Source organism: Rutilus rutilus, assembly GCF_951802725.1.
Source record: "Rutilus rutilus genome assembly, chromosome: 1".
Lineage (NCBI taxonomy): Eukaryota > Metazoa > Chordata > Actinopteri > Cypriniformes > Leuciscidae > Rutilus > Rutilus rutilus.
This window is the reverse complement of record NC_140209.1, coordinates 12307917-12329455: the sequence shown is the minus strand read 5'-3', so window position 1 is coordinate 12329455 and position 21539 is coordinate 12307917. Positions and strand designations below refer to the sequence as shown.

Below are 21539 nucleotides of genomic sequence, written 5' to 3'. Positions count from 1 at the left end.
TTGAAAAAACATTGGTTTACAAATCTGATTTATGTTTGTGATGGTGTGTTTGTTTCAGCTGCTGTTTCTAATATCAATGTGTGTTTGTATCTGTAGGCTCTTTAACAACAGAATTGAATCCAGAAAGCTCTTCCTCACAGACCCACGATTTGAGATCTGGTGATGATAATAAACTCTCTCTGGAATCAACAAGCAGGCGAAACAACCAGTGCAGATCTAGAGAGATGAGAACAGGTGTGAACACTTTTGAAGAATCGGCCCATCAGAGTCCCAGAGATGAATCTAACCGCAGATTTTTCATCTTCATCTTCATTCATAATCATCAGTGGGTTTATGTTGCATTAACTGTTCTGTAAAATGACTAAATCCATCTGTAAACCGTCTTAGTTATACTGTTAAACTGTTATAGTTCTGAATTTAGTTTTTATTTCTGTTATATTCAATTTAGTTTAGTTTTCGCTCAAATTTAGTTTTAGTGTAGTTAATATACTGTAGTAATTTTTCTCAGTGACAGTTTTAGTTTCTAGTTTTAGTATTTGTATGTAAATATATGCTAACTGGAATCGTTTAACATAAAAACGAGGTTAAATATTTCAGCAAAGTCTTTCAATCCAGTGTTTTTGCTATTGAGGCTTTTTCATGTTTAATTCAGGCGAGTTGTAAAGGTCTCAAGTTTGATATGTCATGTATCAAATCCTAAAATTAATTGGTGGTCTATTTTGGAGTCATGAAAATATTATGTTATGTTAATCTTATTTTTTAATGAAAATGTTTTCTTAGTTTTCTTTACTGATAATGTGGATTTCTGGTCTTTTTTTTCCCTTTTTTCATCTAATCATTGAAGACAGCCGAAGCATGCATGCAGCTTTCAGTCCTTTAGAGAGAGATTATTTAATCTCTGTGTTTAAAATGTTTTCCAGACATTTATGCTTCATTGAATGTGGGCCTTGCGTTGCATTTATGGCACGTTTTCACAAATGGCAACAGTTTAGATGTAAACCGTTTTAAGGTGATGTGTGTAACATTGCACAACTTGTTTGAGCATCTCAAAAAACCTGACACTGCAACACTGCCAGTCCATAATGTGGTTAAGCTTTTATTCTGTAAAAGATGTAGACGTGCTTCACTGCTGTTGGAATATTGCTGTATGTGTGTTATCAGCATAATCTGAATAAATGATGGATGGATGATAGATTTTATTTTTGCAGATTAACTGTTTGTAGATGCTAGAGTTACACACTTCACCTAAAAACAAAGAGCGATTTGCATGTATAAATACTGGCATTATTTTTCTGTGAATGCTAAAGATTCTTTTGATATTTTTAATTTTCCATTTCAATTTCAATGTCTTTCCAGTAGAGGGCAGCAATGATTTGTTAAAGTGAAAGTGAAAGGAAAGTGAAGTGACGCGAAGGCCCAGTTTGGAAACCCTTGCTCAGAATTTGTCCTCTGTATTTAACCCATCCAAGTTAGTGCACACACATTAGGAGCAGTGAGTAGTGAAGACACACACACACACACACAGTTAGGTGCCTCGCTCTCAGTCGTTTACTGCCGGTATTGAGAATCAAACCCACAACCATTGTGTTATAAGTCCATGACTGCCCTCTCATTAATAATGAAAACATCCAAACTGAAGGACATACAGTAATGTATTTACACCATTGATTACCTGATCTTCTCCTCTTCATCATGAAGAAGAGTAGAAACCGTTTGACTGCCTGAACTCTAGTGTTTACTGCAGACAGAATACAAGAGAGACGTTTTACTCAGGAGAACACACTTACCTCATTCCTCCGACTGAAACGATTGCTCAGTTAGGCGAGTAAAACTTGATTTAGTGTTGATTTCTAGTTCTTCCTGAGTGTTATGGCACTGAGGCAGTCTAGATATAATGTATTACAAATGTTAACAGGACGTTTACAAGGTGTCACACTGTTACTTGGCCGGTTTTCAGATGTCTTTTTTTTAATAACTTTTGTATTCAATCCTGTGCAGTACTTAATACCTTTATTAATTCTCTGGATAAAATCATAAACTGTAACTGATTGAAAAATAAAATCTAGCTTTCTCATTTTTGTGTCATATCCTGCGTACATTCATTTGGAAGCATAATATTGTGCTAGACTTTTATTAATGTAATGTACAATTATTTAATAAATTTCACTGATAATCATGATCTGTCCTACTTTATTTCATGCTATTTTCTCTTTAGGTCTCATAGATCGAGTCGCCATTCACGAGGAGACTGAGTTTTTTTAAAACAAATTTATCTGATTTTAGCAGTTCTTTTGAACAACTGTCAAAGGTAGAGAAACAGAGGACGATCTGATCGAGATGCACATTAGGAGAGATGATAAGGGCACTTGTGTTTTCCTCTTCAGAGTTTATGATCATTGCTGTTGCCATGACGATTCATTTCCACAGACACGCTGGAGTACGGCTCCAATCACTGAAACAATCTCAGTGTTTTTCAGGTGATGTTGAATGTGTCTGTGCATCTGTCTGTGCTCCAAAATGCATCACTAATTACTCAGGTGTTACTACTGAACTACTACTAGTGATCTGGACCATTATTTTAAAGTGAAAAACAACTTGTATAATGGTCCAGATCACTAGTAGTTCCTGTATAGTGACTAGGTAACACGAGTAATTAGTGATGAATTTTATGAACACGTTGAGAGTAAAAAAACACAATTGCTAACGTCACAGACACGTTACTGTTGTGATTAGTAATTAATTAGTAATTCTTTATAATTTGTCATAATTACATATTAGTTCTTAATGATGCCAATCTCATTAAATAGATTATTGATTACCTAATAAGGAACTATCTAAATTCGAGTCCTAAATTTGATATTACTTACTGATTGGTTAAGCTTGTTTCCATATTAGTTAATAGCAGTAGCTGAAGTGTTAATGTAGATCTACCAATTAGTCCTGCATTACTTCCTGCATAGTTACTTATTAATGACGAACCTTGCGTATAATAATGCAAACTCTTGTTTTTACTCCTCTGTTTAATTTAAAATGAGAAAAAACAGTGAAGGTTACAGTGTCCCTCTCTAGAACCGTCTAAGTTTATGTATATACTCATTACTGATCTATCTAAAAAGTTTTATTTCAGGATAAAGAAGTAACCCATAATTAAATGAATGAAGAGATTGACTTACCTGTTACCTTTGAGAAATGGACAAGCACTGCCTGGCACTGAACCGTGAGTGTGTATGTGTGTGTAGATGCATGTAAAAATTCACTGTTTGGGCAATAATGTGTCATGCTGAACATTATTATTACCCTTCAGGTCCTCTTAGTTCAGTTTAACACATATTACCATATAGAGCCATTCTTCAGATGGTCTTAAAATAAATAAGGAAAAAGTCCATAGATTATGTATGGGCCTGCTTATGATTAAATGTCCTGCTATTCGTCACCAAGGCCCGCCCCGATCGGCCTGACGGGGGCGCTACAGCGGTCAAAAGTATGAAATGGCTCATAACTCCTCAACCGTTAGGCACCAAAAATCACCACATGTCAATGATAAATGAGCAGAAAATGGCAAAAAGTGACTTTCTCCTCTCCAAGGCACACGTTAAAAGGCTTGATAAAGTTTTTGGAAGCAGCAGCTCGAGCGTCAAGTGGTCAGACCCTATCGGTTTTTTTTTTTTATAGGCCTTTTTTAGGCCCTTTTTATTAGGGGTTCAAGCATGTAGTGAAGCACGTAGTGCTGAAACCCTATTGTTATTAATTTTCCCATGATGCAGCATTCTCCACGTAAAACTGAGAAGTCCTAAAAACCTACTTTCGCGAACTAGTCCTAGGTTTTTGGCCCGACCGGAACCAAACCAGTGCAGCAAGATTCTCTGGAGTCTGATTGTCATTAATTATCAAAAAAACTGGAAATTTCGGTTCACGGTCCCTAAGGGCCGCCAAAACGTTCCAAGTGGGAGGGGCCCCTTTTACTAAATTGGCTATAACTCGTGAACAGAACGAGATATGTTCACCAAACTCAGCATACCTGTGTGAGAGCTCATTCTGTGGTCACGTGAAAAAGGACGTGGCAACTGGCCACTTGGTGGCGCTATAACGGTTAAAAAGGTGTCAAAATGATGTATTCCTATGGCAAAACCCATGAAATGGCTGAAAGCAGCCCTCCTCCTGCCTGATTTGCATACAGCCTCACAAAATCAGGCGTGCGCATGCGTCACGTGATCCCAAAGAAGCTTGGAAACTTTCATGGACGTCGTGCCATTGGTGGCGCTTTAACTGTCAAAAAGGTAAGAAGTGCTCTGTGTTATCCTATGCAAAATGATATTTAAATGACTGAAAAATGGTCTGCTCTGCGCAAAACTTCACCAAATTAGCTGTGCATGTGCGCCATATTATTCTAAAGAAGCGTGCACACTTTTATGGAGATCGGGCTATCAGTCGAGGTATGACAGTTTAAAAGGTAAAAAAAAAAAAAAAAAAAAAAAAAATCACCACATTTCAATGATAAATGAGCTGAAAATGCACAAAAGTGACTTTCTCCTCTCCGAGGCACACGTTAAAAGGCCTGATAAAGTTTTTGGAAGCAGCAGCTCGAGCGTCAAGTGCTCAGACCCTATCGTTTTTTTTATAGGCCTTTTTTAGGCCCTTTTTATTAGGGGTTCAAGCACGTAGTGCTGAAACCCTATTGTAATTGTTCATTTTCCCATGATGCAGCATTCTCCATGTAAAACTGATCGGGCAGACCGAACCGTAAGTCGTAGAGACTTGAAACTTTGGGGGCTGATAGTACTCACACCGCCTACAGCGTCACCAAGGCCCGCCCCGATCGGCCCGACCCTCCGGAATGGTTTCAGGTGTGCGTCGGAGGCGAATACCTCTATTGAGGATGTTGTCCTTGCTGTAGGAGCTAAGGTTGGTAATGAAAATATTAGTTCTGCCTCTAGAATGAATAAGGCAGTCGTCGTCTTTTTGAAAAATGAAAGTCAAGTAAAAAAACTTGATTGAAAGCGGAATATGGATCAATGAAACGGGAGTGGGAGTGCCCCCATTCGTCGGTAATGAAAGTATTATTAAAGAGCTGACTAGATTTGGCAAAATTGCTGGCGCTATAAAAGAGATTCCGCTAGGTTGTAAAAACGCCGCACTGACACACGTGCTATCTTTCAGGAGACACGTTCATGTTTTTGAGCTCTCCCACTAAAACGCTTGATGTATCTTTTCGGATATCTCACGGTGAGAGTTCGTATATGGTGTACGCTAGTACGGAGACTTTGCGTTGCTTCGAATGCGGGGATATTGGTCATAAACGTTTCACCTGCCCGCATAAAGCGCGTAACACTGAAGAGGAAGGCCCAACTGAAACATCTGAAAGGCCGCAGATTGTGAAGGAAAGTACACCGCAACAACCTGAAAAGGCAGATACGAATACCGAGGTAAGGCCAAATGTTTCTGAAAATATCATCACTGATGTTGAAGTTCCAAGTTGTAGTAGGCCTAGTGATGTTGGTAAGAGTGATGTTTGTGGTGGCCTAGTGCAGGATAATGAGACGTATGATGGGCAAAGTGAAGAAATGGATGATGTGTCAGAAGCAACTTTAGAGAGTTGTAGAGATGATGATTCATGTGCGGACTTTGATGTGGCAAATTGTGGAAGTGATTTGTACTGTATACAGCAGATTAATGCTTTCTTGGATGAGTCAAAGGAAAAAAGTTTTTCCAGATTTAGACAAATTTGTGCTATCTGTTATGAATGTAAGACAGGAATGTAGCCTAGAAGTGTTATTCCAGCAGAAAAGGTTTCGATTAAAAAAATACATAACATCAATTAGGCAAGGAGTAAAATCAGGCAGGGCGAAACGCCGGGCTGTGAAAGGTAAACTAAAATAAGTGCACAATAGGTATAAAATCGATCCAAACGAGCCGCGTTTCCTTTTCTTGTTTTTCTTCTCACAATGCTGTTTTTTTTTTATGTTTTCATACCCTATTTTATTATGGATGTCCTAAGAGTGGGTTCCTTAAATGTAAATGGGATTAGGGCAAGTAATAAATGGTCTTTGTTAAAAGAAAGCATAAAGCTAAAAGAAATGAATGTGATGTTTCTACAAGAAACACACAGTGACCTAAATAATGAAGTAGATTGGGGTTTGTGGTCTGATGGTCGGTGTTTTCTTAGCCATGGCACTAATTTAAGTGCAGGGGTGGCATTATTGTTTTCTCCTGAGTTAGATGTAAACATTCTATCTATTAATCAATTGGAAAATGGGCGACTTCTTCTAATCAAAGCTAAAATAAAAGATTTGTGTTTTGTCTTTGTTAATATTTATGCGCCAAATATTGGTAAGGACAGAATTAAGCTTTTTGAGATGCTTAAAAATACTCTTGTTTCTCTTTCACAAGAAGATTTATTTTTAATTATAGGTGGAAATTTTAATTGCACCCTTGATTTTGTTCTTGATAGGAATGGAGAAGAACCACATCCTCCTCCTGCTAAAGTTTTGAAAGCAATAATCACTCAGTTGGGGCTAGTAGATGTGTGGAGGGAAACAAATAAAAAAGTGAGACAATATAGCTGGATTAAAGTGGCAGTAGGTAGAGTTGGTGCGGCTCGTTTGGATCGATTTTATTTATATAAAACTCAAAGTTATAGGGTGATAGGTGCATATATCACACCTTGTATTATCTCTGATCATCAGCTCATTACAGTGAATGTTGTTTTATCAGAAACAAAACCACAATTCTTTTTGATATTAAACTAATTCAAGATGTTCATTTTTATGAGAATTTTAAAATGTTTTGGAATTGTTGGGTTGCAGAAAAAAATGATTATGAAAATCTGCTTCATTGGTGGGAAATAGGTAAAACGCAGATTAAGCTTTTCTGTCAACAATTTGTGGCACATACTGCATGTCAAATTAAACATGAAATGGCAAAATTAGAGAGATATTTAAAAAATTCAAAATATGTTTATTGATCAAAATGATGTAAATTTACAAGATGATCTTAGTCAGAAGAGACAACAGTTAAGTAATATGTGAAATGAAAAGGTAAAAAGAGCTCTTGTGAAATCACATTTTGTTTCATTGCATGATATGGATGCTCCCACAAAATTCTTTTTTAATTTGAATAAGAAGTGTTTTCATACTAATTATATGCATGCATTACGCACACCTGATGGGAATGTTACTTCTGATCCTTTGGAAATCTGACGTTTACTGATCTGACATTTGAGGAAGTTACAAAAGCAGTGAATCAACTTTCATCTGGTCGTGCACCAGGAATCGATGGATTACCAGCAGAATTTTATACAACTTTTTTGGGAATAATCGGACTTTTTTAAAGTTTTACAAGAAAGCTATAAAGCTGAAGGCTCTACCAAAAAGCTGTCAACGAGCAGTGCTCTCTTTGATCCCAAAGAAGGGAGATCTTTGTCTGCTAAAGAACTGGAGACCAGTAGCTGTTTTATATTCCGATTATAAGATCTTATCTAAATGTTTGGCAAACAGACTTAAAGGTGTTCTTGATGTGTTAGTACAGAAAGACCAAACATATTGTATACCAAAGAGGTCTATTTATGATAATTTGTTTTTAATGAGAGATATTATGGATTATGCTGGAATATATAATGTTGATTTTGGTCTACTTTCTCTGGATCAGGAGAAAGCTTTTGATCGTGTAGATCATCACTATCTTTTTAAGGTTCTTAAGTGTTATGGGTTTGGAGAACATTTTTTAGCATGGATAAGAATATTATATACTGATGCTGTAAACATGGTTAAAATAGGAGGAGGTTTAAGTGTACCAATCCAAATGAAAAGAGGGATAAGGCAAGGGTGCCCTATGTCGGGTCAGTTATATACCTTGGCAATAGAGCCTCTACTTTGTTTATTAAGAAATAAATTGACAGGTATTCTAGTAAGTAATAAGCCAGAAGCTGAAGCTATTAAACTTTCTGCTTATGCAGATGATGTAACTGTTATGGTTAGGAATACACATGATGTTCAAGCTATAAAGGAAGCTCGAAAGATTTATGAAGGGGCATCATCAGCCAAAGTTAATTGGCAAAAAAACAGAAGCCTTATGGTGTGGTTCTGAAGAATTACCAGAAAATGTTAAGTGGGGGAAGTCCGGTTTTAGATTTTTAGGAGTATATCTTGGTAAAGATGAATGTAGGAGGAAGAATTGGGAGGGGTTAGTAGATGGAGTGCTTCTAAATGGAAATGGCTGCTACCCCAGTTATCCTACAGGGGAAGAGTCCTGATAGCCAACAATCTTACAGCTTCCACCCTTTGGCATAAGTTGATGGTTTTGGATCCTCCAAGAAATATAATAGAAGACATTCAAAATACTCTTGTTAAATTCTTCTGGTCAGGCCAACACTGGCTAAAAGCTGCTGTCCTATACCTTCCCATTCATGAGGGAGGACAAGGACTAATTGACATTTGTTCTAGGATTGCTGTTTTCCGTTTGCAAGTGGCACAGCGTCTCTTATATCATCAGCATCAGCAGTGGATGGACGTAGCATGTGCGTTGTTGCGAAGATGTCTTTTGATGGACTAGCATTGGAAGGATTGACTGTCTTCTACCAGAGTGTATTGCAAGCTTGGCAGACTCTATAATTTTCAAGAGAATGGGAAGGATCTAATCAGTGGGTATACGAAGAGCCTTTGTTTTTTAATCCACTTCTCTCTGTTGAGGTGTTGAGATCTGTCTCTGTGAGGTCGGCAATGTTGAAAGCAGGAGTCTCCAAAATATGCCACCTACGCAGGGGACTGAGCTGGATATCGGTAGAGGAACTGACACAAAAGGTGGGCTTCAGGTTTGAACATTTTATCAAGAGGATGCTGGATGATCTTGAGGAGGCCCTCCCTGTTCCTATAAGGGATTTTATGAAAGTTTATCTTGTGTGATGCTACAGATAATGCCCATTTCCCTGAACTGCATGTTTCTATATATAAAGGAGACTGGCAGGAAGATGACAGAAAATTGCTTTCTATGGATACACCAGAACTGAATATTTTTAGTATTTTGAGCAGACAAACACTTTACAGAGCTTGTGTAAAAACCATCAACTTCCAACATCTTAAGGATGTGAGAGACACTAAATGGACAATGGTGTTTGAATCAGGCTCTTCCCCGAAAGGTAGCTGGCGGTCCCTGTACAAAAGACCCATTGAGAGAAGAGGGTGGGGGATCTTCAGTGGAGAATTGTGCATGGGATTTTAGCTACAAACAGACACAAAGCACTCCTTAATGACTCAGATGATGAGGGTTGTCCTTTTTGTGGGATATCTGAAACTGTTTTTCATCTTTTTATTGAGTGTCCACGATTGGATCAAATTTTGAGTTTAATGGAAAGCTGGAGTATGCAGCTTATGGGCAGGTTTAATCAAGAATTGTTTATTTTTGGTCCTAATTATTCAACAAAATATAAATCCAAAGTGGTGTTATTAAACTTCTTGTTTGGAGCAGCAAAGTTGGCAATTTGGTGTACAAGAAGAAATAAAGTAGAAGGGAGGGAAAGCGTGGACACTGTTTTGATGATGAGAGGTTTTTATAAAGAAGAGATTAATGATGGAATATGCATATTTCAGCCTTATTAATGATGTTAATTATTTTTTTCATGTGTGGGGAGTTGATGGTTTTATATGTGAAGCTGATGTTCATGGAGATTTTGTATTTAATTTATGAGTGTTCAGGAGTGATCTTTTTTTTAATGTTAATTGTTTTGTGGAAAATATAAATATATGAATGTTTTAATGTTTTTTTTTACCTTAAAAATATGTTTATATTGAATAATTAAAGAAGACATAAAAGTCAAGTCTCTCTCTCTCTCTCATCACTTGCTGTTGTCTCTCTCTCACATCACTTGCTGTTGTCTCTCTCTCTCTCTCTCTCTCTCTCTCCCTCTCCCTGTCTCTGTGTGCGTATGCGCATGTGCGGGCGTCTGAGGAGTGTGTGAGCGTCTGAGCGAGTTGCAGCGTGTGTGAGTGAGTTGGTATTTTTTTTCCTTTTTCTTTTTTCCTTTTTTTGTTTTGCTTAGTATATATTATTTGTCGCTGTTTTTTTTTCACCTAAGGGTGGAAAATGGGGACAAATTCAGATGGTTGTGCTCTTTTAACCGCTCAACACGGGTGCAAATGTTTACCTGATGAGTCCATTACAGTTGAGGATTGTCTAGTTGCGATCGGTAGTGAAGTTGGGGCTTGTAATATTGTGTCTGCATCAAGGATGAACAAGGCGTTTGTTGTTTTTTTGAAAGAAGTTTCTTTGGTTCAGCATTTAGTTGAGTTTGGTTTATCCGTTAGAGATACTTTTTTATCAGTTTTGCCTTTGTCGAATCCTTCAAAGAAGGTTATCCTTTCGAATGTGCCCCCGTTCATTACCAAAGATTCACTCGAGCGTTTGTTAGGACGCTATGGTAAACTAGTTGGGCCAATAAAAATGATTCCTTTAGGATTAAAAAATCCAGAACTCAAACATGTGATGTCATTTAGACGTCAGACTTTCATGATCCTTAACGCCGAATTTCAATCTTTGAATACGTCAGCGAAAACCACTGTGCTGGGTAAAGATTATACCATTTACATCAGTACTGAATCAATGAGGTGTTTTACTTGTGGGAAGTACGGTCATACAAAACTGGTATGTTCAAGGAATGAGGAGGATAACATTAATGTGAATGAGCTTAATTCTTCTGTGGAACAATTACCTTCTGCTCCGGTAAATGATGAAGGTGGAAAAACTGACTGTGACAGAATTGATCAGGTAATTGATGCGGTTTCTTTATCTAAAGATGGAGTAAGTGCGAATGAGCCTATAATGAATGAGCACGTTGATGATGTGGAACACCTTTTGAATACCGTTGTAAGTGTAGATGACAGCACAGTGAGTGCCGAATTTGAGCGCGCTGACGCAGATCTCGCCGGCGCGATCGGTGAACCGGAGCGACCAGTAGAGCGGGCTGAGCTCGTGATGCCTGACGGCGAGTTGGTCGATTCGCAGGCATCAGGATTTAGCCTGTCTCAGGGCGATGCTGGAATGTTGATGGAAGGAAGTGAAGTTCAGGTAATGGATTCTGATAGTGACACTTCTGATATAGCAGAACATATTGCTATGGAAAATTCTCAGGGAAGTTCTGAAGGGAATGGCCAGAATCTTAAATTAAAACATCCCTATTATACAGTTCGTCAAATTAATGATTTTTTAGACTATACCTTTAACCAGCGAGGACCAAAAATTGAAAAATACTTCCCAGATTTACAACTCTTTGTTGATTCATGTACAATGGCGTTAAGAAAGGCAACAATGGAGGAGCTTGCTCAGCCTAAACGCTACAGACTCAAAAAATACCTGAGCACTGTTAAAAAAAAGATTAAAAATTCGTTATAAATATTATATATGGAGTCATGATTGTCAGTTTATTTATTTTTTATTTTTTTGGATATCTTAGCATTATCTTTTCCATGGCATTCATAAATATTGGATCATTTAACATCAATGGATGTCGGGATATAACAAAGAGATTTGCTCTTTTTAATTATTTACAATTAAAAAAGGCAGACATTATTATGCTCCAAGAGACTCATTCTGATTTGAGGAATCAGACACAGTGGAATTGTGATTGGAAGGGAAATATGTTAATGAGCCACGGGACTAATTTTAGTGCTGGTGTTGCTATACTCTTTTCTCCATGTGTCTGTAATCAACCAGTTATGTTTGAGATAATACCTGGTCGCCTTTTAAGAGCGGATATTATAGTTGGACAAGTAAGTTTTTCTTTTTTTAATATATATGCTCCTAATGTTGGACAAGAGCGTAAGATATTTTTTAAAAAATTGTCAGATGCTTTGTCACAGTGCCCACAGGATAATGTTGTGGTAGTAGGAGGTGACTTTAACTGCACAATAAATCCTGATTTAGATAGAAATCATGATGAACCCCATTCAGGGTCTGCAGAAGTTTTAAAAAATGTTATTGGATGTCATGATTTTGTTGATTTATGGAGAGATAGTTTTCCTGGGGTTAAACAGTATACCTGGTTAAAAGCTAACTCAAATTCCTTGTCTGGAGCGAGACTTGACCGATTTTATGTTGCTAAGAGTAATAGTGGTAGGTTTTACAATAGCCTAATAGCACCATCTTTTTTATCTGACCACCATTATATCTCCGTAGCTGTTTCTGTCCTGTCTTCTAAAACTCAAAAATCACACTGGCACTTTAACAACAGATTATTGCAGGATCACTCTTTTATTCACTCTTTTGGCCTTTTTTGGCAATCTTGGAGAGAGGAGAGATGTAGTTTTCCTTTATTGAGTCAGTGGTGGGACATAGGCAAAGTGCATATCAAGTTGTTTTGCCAACAATATACTGCCCATAACACCAGAACTCTCAAAGAAAAAATGAGATCACTTGAAGAAGACATTCTGAGACAAAGTAACCATGGTGACTCTGCTGATTCCATTGAGAGGAATAAATTCCTTCTAAAGACTTTGTTGGAGGAGCAAGGAAAAGCAGCCCTCTTAAGGACTAGATATTCTCAATTAAATGAAATGGACGCTCCTTCTGCATTCTTCTTTGGTCTTGAAAAAAAAACAAGAGAACATAAGTATTTCCATAAACTGAATTTACCACAGGGTGGTGTGACAACTGACCAGCAGGAAATCCGTACTCATGCACTTTCCTTTTATGAGGACCTCTATTGTGCTGAACCATGTGATCGATCAGCAGCAGAACAAATTCTATGTGATCTACCACAGTTATCAGAGGAAGATCAACTTATCCTTGAGAACCCTATATCCTTTGCTGAACTTTCTCTTGCCGTCCAGGAGCTGAGCCCTGGGAAGTCGCCTGGTCTTGACGGTCTTTCAGCGGAATTTTATCGTGCCTGCTGGAATGTGATTGGAGAGGACTTGTATGCAGTCTTTCTGGAAAGTTTTAACCGAGGGAAACTTCCAACGAGTTGTCGGAGGGCAATCATAACGTTGATTCCAAAAAAAGGGGATCTTGGGTTCCTTAAAAACTGGCGACCTGTATCACTGATCTGTGTTGATTTTAAGATTTTATCTAAAACATTGACTAATAGACTTAAAAAATATATGACAAATGTAATCCATGAAGATCAGTCATTTTGTGTACCTAAACGTACAATTTTTGATAATTTGTTTCTTGTAAGAGACATTATCACAGTTGCACAAAGACACAAATTGGACATTGGATTCCTCTCCTTGGATCAGGAAAAAGCTTTCGACAGGGTGGACCATCATTATTTGTTTAAGACCCTTGAAGCTTTTGGTTTTGGTATACAATTTATTTCTCTTGTCAAGCTGCTGTACAGTGACATTTACAGTATGATTCGAATTAATGGGTCTTTAACTAGGCCTTTCTCTGTGACCAGGGGAATAAGACAAGGATGTCCTCTGTCTGGTCTTCTGTACTCTATTTCCATTGAACCTCTGTTAGTTATGCTGAGGAAACAGCTGTGTGGTATTGGTGTCCCAGGTTTTCCAGAAATAGTCCCGGTGAAATTAACAGCTTACGCAGATGATGTCACAGTGATAATTAAGAGCACTGATGATGTCACTAAACTTATTTATTGTTTGAACAAGTATCAGAAAGCTACATCTGCTCGTATTAACTGGGATAAATGTGCATCCTTGTTGTTGGGAGACTGGTTGGATATAGGACCTCCGCGATTACCACAACAGTGTAGATGGGTTAAAGATGGATTTAAAGTGCTTGGTGTGTTTTTTGGGACAGCTCAATACACTGAAAAGAACTGGGAGGGATTAGCAAATCGGGTGATCGGCAGATTACAAAAATGGAGATGGCTTCTCCCACAGCTCTCCTTTAGAGGGAGGTGCTTGATTATCAATAATCTGGCTGCCTCAATGCTATGGCATAGAGTAACTGTTTTAAATCCCCCTAAGGAATTGCTTACTATCATCCAAAAAGCTTTTGTGGATTTTTTTTGGAACGGTCACCATTGGCTTATTCCTGGTATACTTTACCTTCCTGTGGCTGAGGGAGGTCAAGGACTAATACATATAGAGTCAAAAATATTAGGAATGAGATTACAAACATTACAGAGGATTATGTATTGTTCTGCTACTTTACGATGGGTTTCATTTGGGTTGTCTATATTAACAGATTTAGGTGGGATAGGCCTTGATAAACAGTTGTTTTTAATGGAAAAGCCCTTTGAGGAAAAGGCACGTTGTTTCTTTCCTAACTTTTACATGTCAGTAATTAAATCATGGAAATATTTAAACTTTACAAGAACAGAAGATGTGCACTATGGGGTTTCAGAACCCTTGTTTTTTAATCCCCTTATAAAACTACCATCTAATTTGTCTTGTTTTGTTCCACAGTTTTTAAATGCTGGGGTCAGTAAAGTTATGGATTTAATTGATTTGACACAATGTCAGTGGCGAACTGTGTTATCACTTGCTGCACAGGTTGGAATTAAATCTCTGAGAACTATGGATAGGATAATCAAGTGTATTAGGGATGCTTTTCCCCCTGTATTAATGTCCTTTATAAACTCAGCCCTGGTAGATGGTTTTACACCTCAGACATTTTCTGAGCTGAAGGTGACCCCTAGAGATGGGAGAGTTGGGGGTAATATAAACCAGAATACATTGTTGAAGGGATATGGGGATTTGTTTTTTCATGATGTGGCAAAGAAAAATCTCTATTATATTTGTGTCAAATCTGTGCATGTTGGGCATTTGCAAGGAAAAACAGATACTAAATGGAGGGCTAAGATCTCTATTTGTGAGGAAGTACATCCATCATGGAGAGTATTGTATAAACCTCCTATCTCGAAGCGATGTGGAGATCTTCAATGGAGAGTACTTCATTGTGCTATAGCCTCAAATAGCTTGGTTTCAAAATTTAATAAGATTGTTTTATTATGTCCCTTCTGTAATGCTCATGATACTGTTTTTCATATGTTTTTTGAATGTCCAAGACTTGGTCCGATATTTGTAATACTAGAAAAGTTGATCACAAAATTAGGTTCTCTTACGAGAGGTTCTCTCGTATTGCGTAAGCTAGCTTACGCTGCGGGAAAGTCTCCTTTCACGAGATACTGAAGCCAAAAATTATCCTAATTTTTTAAAACTTGTCAACGCAGTGCGGCAGCCTGCAGACCTAGGGCAAGCGAATCGCGTGCCCATTGGCTGCTCTGCGGCAACTGCAGCAGCCTATGGCTGAGCCTTGCGCGTGACGTCACGTCCAATGAGCGCGCTTGGCGCGCTTAGTGCGTCACAGCCCGTCATTAGGGGTGTGGCTTAGAGTATATAAGCAAGGAACAGAGGCTGCTTCGCTGATTTCTGTCTCTTCAGCGAAGCTCTTCGCATCGCTGATCTCCGAGGAAGCCGCCGTTGAATCCAGCGACCAGCACGCCGAGGATCTCAGCCTGAGGACGCCGGCCGCTCGCCGCCTTCAGCCTTCCCTGCCTGCTGCGCCATCCGGCACATATATCCTTTTTTTCTGCTCTGTGTTGTGTGTGTGTGTGTCCGCCGCGACACACTTGCATCTAAAAGAGCGCGAGGCGTTGTTTCAAATGCCTCGCACATCCTGTGGCTCGTGCAGAGCCTCGCTCAGCGACGGAGACCGCCACGTGCTGTGCGCTCTCTGCCTGGGTTTTGACCACGCTGTTCGCGCTCTCTCCGAGAGCGGCTGCGAACAGTGTGAGGAGTTACCGATGTCGACCCTACGGGCTCGACTCGCTAAATTCGAAGAAACTCCATCTTCTCCGGCCGCTTCTTCCGGGCCACGAAAGAAGAAACGTCGCTCTCAAAGGCCGCCGGAACTGGACGCTACAGCTGAGCGCTCGCCGGAACCTCTCCCGCGAGCCTCGCTCTCTCCTTCCCCCCCACCCTTCTCCGACGCGCAGCGGCCGGCCACTGCCCGCACTGCCGTCGCCCTGGGGGATGATGCAGATGATGCCGCTGACAGCTGCTCTCTGCTCGCGTCTGACAGCGAGGAGTGGTCGGGCTCTCACCGCTCCGCCCCCTCTACTCTGGAGTCTTCTCGAACCCGCGCTAGTGTTGACGCAGAGCTTCTCCGCCTCCTCACTTTAGCGGTCGAGAGAATGGGACTGGATTGGTCTCCACCTAAGGAGCCGGAGCCCAATCGCCTTGACGGGTTTTTTCTGCCTAGCCGCCGCCCTGCGCCTGCCTCTAGGTCAGCACCCTTCCTGCCTGAGCTCCACGCCGAGCTCTCTAAGTCCTGGAACGCTCCGTTCTCCACCAGACTCCGCTCGCCAGTCTCCTCGGCTCTCTCCCAGGTGGACGGAGCCGCCGAGAACGGCTATAACGGCATCCCCGCCGTTGAGGATGCTGTGGCAACGCACCTTTGCCCGCCGTCTGCTAGATGGCGCTCAAAGTCTGCCCTGCCGTCTAAAGCCTGCAGGACCACCTCAGCTCTCGCCGGCCGCGCTTTCGCCGCCTCCGGCCAGGCTGCTTCCGCCCTGCACTCAATGGCTATTCTTCAGATCCTTCAAGCCGACCTCCTCCGTGAACTGGACGAGAAGGGCTCGGATCAGTCTGCCTTAACCGATCTCCGCAGCGCTACGGATCTCGCGCTGCGCGCTACCAAGACCGCTGCTCAAGCCATCGGCAGATCCATGGCCGCGCTCACCGTCATCGACAGACATTTATGGTTGACGCTCGCGGACATGAGTGAGTCAGAGCGCGCTGTGTTTCTGAACGCACCACTCTCGCCCACCGGCCTCTTTGGCCCTGCGGTCAGCGGAATTGTGGATCGGTTCTCTGAGGTACAGAAGGCGTCGCAGGCGATGGACCTCTTCCTGCCCCGCCGTTCGAGCTCAGCCACAGGCCGCCCTCAAACTCAGCCTCCTGTGCGCAGCTCTAACCAGCGCTCTTCCAGGCCCCCCAGCGCTTCGCAGCGACGCCAGGGCAATCGCCCCAGGTCGCGCTCGACCAGCCGTCACAGACCGCCGCCCCCACGGGGCCCGCGGTCCAAGATCGCGTTGAAGCCCGAGCCCGCGAAGTCCTCCTAACATCCGCAAGGAGGAAAAGATGGTTGAGTCCCGCTACGGCCGGACCGCCATCAAAACGCACAGCTCTGTCAGTCCCCTATGTTCAGGCTACTGCAGCAGCACACACCGCAGCCAACGAGCCAGTATTTACACTCGCTCGCCTGCACACAAACGCCGTTTTCACGGCGACCCAGATAAATCTCAAAAAGAGTATAAGTGCTTTAAGTGTAGAAAATGTGCCCACACCCATGTGCTCACTGCTTCACACAAGTACAATCCCCATGGTAACGCGCCCAGAGCGCTCTCTCATAAAGCGGCCTCACACCGCTCGAGTACTAAATGTAGTAAAAGTGCCCACACTTCCGTGCTCACAACTACTCGCTGCTCGCTTTGTCACTCAGTTACCTCAAATTGCTACGGCTCAAGCCGCAGGGGTATTAAGTGTAGAAAAAGTGCCCACTCCCGTGTGCTCACTGCCTCACACAGACCAGGTTCCCATGGCAACGCGTCCAGAGCGCTATCTCTCAAAGCGGAAACTTTCCGCTCGAGCATCAAGTGTAGGAAATGTGCCCACAGCCCTGTGCTCACACCTGCCCACTGCCCGCTCCGCCAGACAGGTTGCAAACCTCATAAAGCCCCCAAACACTGGCCGTGTCATAAGTGCATATCCCGCGCCAGCTCACGAGCACGCGCGCCCACTTTCAGACACCATAATCCCCACGCCGCCCTCGCGCCTGGGTTGTTTGACAGCAGTTCACGCTCCATCGTCCGAGATCGAGCTACTAAATTCTGCACAGTCGGCCAGCCCTGTTCTTCTGCCCTCGTGTCCGAGCATCGGCGGCGCGCGCGCCGCCCCGTCTTCTCTGATACAGGTTCCCCATCCCGCGCAACGCGGCGATCTGAACCCAGAGACCATTCGACCCCTAGCTATGCATGCAAAAGCATGGGAGGCTATTCAGGGCGCGTCAGAATGGGTGCTCAACACCATAAGACACGGTTATTCGCTCCAATTTGCTCGTCACCCTCCGCGCTTTCTAGCGCAGACGGAAACGAAAGTGAGTTTGGAAACAGCACATCTGCTTCAAGCAGAGATAACAAAGCTGCTGCGAAAAGGGGCCATAGAACAGGTGCATCCTTCCCTGAGCGAGTCAGGCTTTTACAGCCGTTACTTCCTCGTTCCCAAGAAGGACGGAGCATTAAGACCTATTTTAGATCTGAGACATCTGAACAAAGCCCTCATGAGACGGCCGTTCAGGATGATTACAACCAGACAGATCCTCGCGCAAATTCGCCCAGGAGACTGGTTTATCTCTCTCGATCTGAAAGACGCTTATTTCCAGATCCAGATAACTCCCCGTCACAGGCCATTTTTGAGATTCGCCTTCGACGGTCGAGCTTATCAATACACAGTCCTGCCGTTCGGCCTGTCTTTAGCACCCCGTACATTTACGAAATGCATGGACACGGCTCTCGCTCCCCTGAGGAGTCAGGGAATGCGAATTCTGAACTACTTGGACGATTGGCTCGTTCTAGCGCAGTCAGAGACAGAACTTGTGTCTCACAGAACAGCGCTACTCGACCACCTGGAGGTTTTGGGTCTAGCGGTCAACTGGACAAAGAGCTCGCTCTCGCCCCGGCAGTCGATTTCCTTTCTCGGAATAGAACTGGACTCGGTGGCGATGACGGCCAGATTGACGGAGCAGCGCGCGCGCCGCATCCAGCGCCTCGCTGCATCCTTCAAAGAAGGCAACCGGGTTCCCCTGAAGGCATTTCAGCGCATTCTGGGGCATATGGCCTCAGCTGCAGCAGTGCTTCAGTTGGGTTTACTGCGCATGCGCCCGCTTCAACGCTGGCTGAGAACGCGCGTATCCCATCGAGCCTGGACGACCGGCGGCTCGCTAATCAGAGTGACTCAGGTCTGTGTCTCAGCCCTGCAGTCCTGGCTAGCAGCCGAATGGTATCACACGGGAGTGAATATGGGAGTGGTTTCACACCGGAAAGTTGTCTCTACAGACGCGTCCAACCTAGGTTGGGGAGCGCTCTTCGAAGGCAGACCGGTCTTTGGCCACTGGTCAGACCAGGAGAATCTCCTACACATAAACTGTCTAGAGATGCTCGCGGTCGAGAAAGCGCTCATGCACTTCCTCCCTTTCCTCCGTGGTCACCATGTTCTAGTCCGCACGGACAACACTTCAGTAGTGGCCTATGTGAACCGCCAGGGCGGTGTCAGATCAAAGCAACTCTGCGCCCTGACGGAACGCCTCCTCGTATGGGCTCAGCACTCTCTGCGCTCTCTGAGAGCATCGCATGTGCCTGGCCATCTGAACGAGGGCCCCGACAGACTGTCCAGGGACAACGTTCCCCCTGGGGAGTGGTCTCTACACCCCCAAACAGTCCAGTCGCTGTGGCGCCGCTTTGGCAGAGCGAAAGTCGACCTCTTTGCGTCAAAAGACAACGCACACTGCCCAGCGTTCTTTTCAAAGAGCGAGGACGCGCTGGCCCAGTCTTGGCCCAGCGGCCCGCTATATGCGTTTCCGCCAGTCTCTCTGCTGCCTCAGGTCATCGAGAGAGTCAGGAAAGCGCGCCACACAGTGCTCCTCATAGCCCCGTTCTGGGAGAACCAAGCCTGGTTCCCGGAACTCATACAATTGGCAGACTCAGCCCCCTGGCCGATTCCGGTGCGGAGAGACCTTCTCTCTCAAGCCCGCGGCTCGATTTGGCATCCCCACCCAGAGCACTGGTCTCTGCATGCGTGGAGCCTCAACAACTACATGCTGATCTACCAGAAGGGGTGATGAACACGATCATACAATCTAGAGCCCCCTCCACGAGGCGGCTCTACACGTCTAAATGGTCTGTGTTTAACAAATGGTGCACTACCAAAGGGCTCAATCCACAGACATGTGGGGTCTCGCAAGTATTGTGTTTCCTTCAAGAGCTGCTGGACGCGGGCAGGTCCCCCTCCACGCTCAAAGTCTATGTCGCGGCCATTTCAGCGCTCTCTGTTTCAGAGCCGGGCCGCGCATTAGGAAGGAACGAGTTGGTCATCCGCTTCCTTAGAGGAGCGAGGAGGATGAACCCCCCGCGACCCCCTTCGGTTCCTATGTGGGATCTTTCACTGGTCTTAGACGCACTGAAAGCACATCCCTTTGAACCGTTAGAAACTGTGGATATGAAATACCTCACGCTCAAAACCGTTTTTCTGATAGCACTGTCTTCAGTAAAACGTGTGGGAGACCTTCACGCGTTATCCACTAACGCTGCGTGCCTCGAGTTCGGACCTAATGACTCTAAAGTTATTCTCAGACCGAGGCATGGGTACGTCCCAAAAATTTTGGGCACTCCCTTCAGAGCGCAGGTCATTTCCCTTTCAGCCCTGCCGATTACTGGCTGCGAGGCAGATAGTCACCTCCTCTGCCCAGTTAGGGCGCTGAGAAGCTATATTTCGCGCTCCGCCGCCTTCAGGCGTTCAGAGCAGCTTTTTGTTTCGTTTGGTGGGCGCACCAAGGGTCTCGCCGCCTCGAAACACACTCTGTCCAGATGGATAGTCGATGCTATCGCAGCTGCTTACGCATCTAAAAACCTGCAGTGCCCCTTGGGCATTCGGGCACACTCCACCAGAGGCATGGCCTCATCGTGGGCGTGGTCCAGTGGGATTCCCATTCATGACATTTGTGCAGCGGCAGGCTGGGCCTCCCCCTCCACATTTGTTAGGTTTTACAACCTGGAAGTTCCCGCTTTGCAGGCCAAAGTGCTATCAGTCTAAGTCTCGCGTAAGCCAGCCCACTGTCTGTGCGCGGGCTACGCTGCTGATTTAGCTCTACTGGTTGAGCTACACTATATGGAAGTGTTAGTTGGACCGGCTGTGCCGCTCCCTGCCCCATATTATGTGCTTGTGTACTGTGGTATCTTGGCCGCCCAGCTCCGCTTCGCGTTCCCTGGGCTTCCCACGGGATTCATTCAGGATGCTGGGCGCGTGCACGGCGTTGACAAAGGTGTTCCCGCAGCGTAAGCTAGCTTACGCAATACGAGAGAACCTCTCGTAAGAGAACGTACTCGGTTACTAACGTAACCTCTGTTCTCTCTAGAGAGGGAACGAGTATTGCGTAACCCGCCGTGCTCTCGCCACGAGCTCATTTTCGCTTCATGCGACAGAAACCAGCGAAGCAGCCTCTGTTCCTTGCTTATATACTCTAAGCCACACCCCTAATGACGGGCTGTGACGCACTAAGCGCGCCAAGCGCGCTCATTGGACGTGACGTCACGCGCAAGGCTCAGCCATAGGCTGCTGCAGTTGCCGCAGAGCAGCCAATGGGCACGCGATTCGCTTGCCCTAGGTCTGCAGGCTGCCGCACTGCGTTGACAAGTTTTAAAAAATTAGGATAATTTTTGGCTTCAGTATCTCGTGAAAGGAGACTTTCCCGCAGCGTAAGCTAGCTTACGCAATACTCGTTCCCTCTCTAGAGAGAACAGAGGTTACGTTAGTAACCGAGTACGTTTTTCATATAGCAATACCTTGTTTATACTGGGATATAAATATAGA

General features: G+C 43.5%; 2 protein-coding genes across 2 annotated transcripts in view; both read left to right on the top strand.

Moving 5' to 3' along the window:
- LOC311287683 (uncharacterized protein) overlaps positions 1-2075 on the top strand; it is a 107749-nt gene extending 105674 nt beyond the window's left edge. The window contains exon 21 of the mRNA XM_084404690.1: positions 97-2075. Coding sequence (XP_084260816.1) covers positions 97-163 — 67 coding nt within the window. The 3' untranslated portion in view covers positions 164-2075. The remainder of the gene's footprint in view (positions 1-96) is intronic.
- The window catches only part of LOC311287692 (uncharacterized protein), a 412610-nt gene that overhangs the window by 125173 nt on the left and 265898 nt on the right, over positions 1-21539 (top strand). The gene's annotated exons all lie outside the window — the stretch shown is intronic.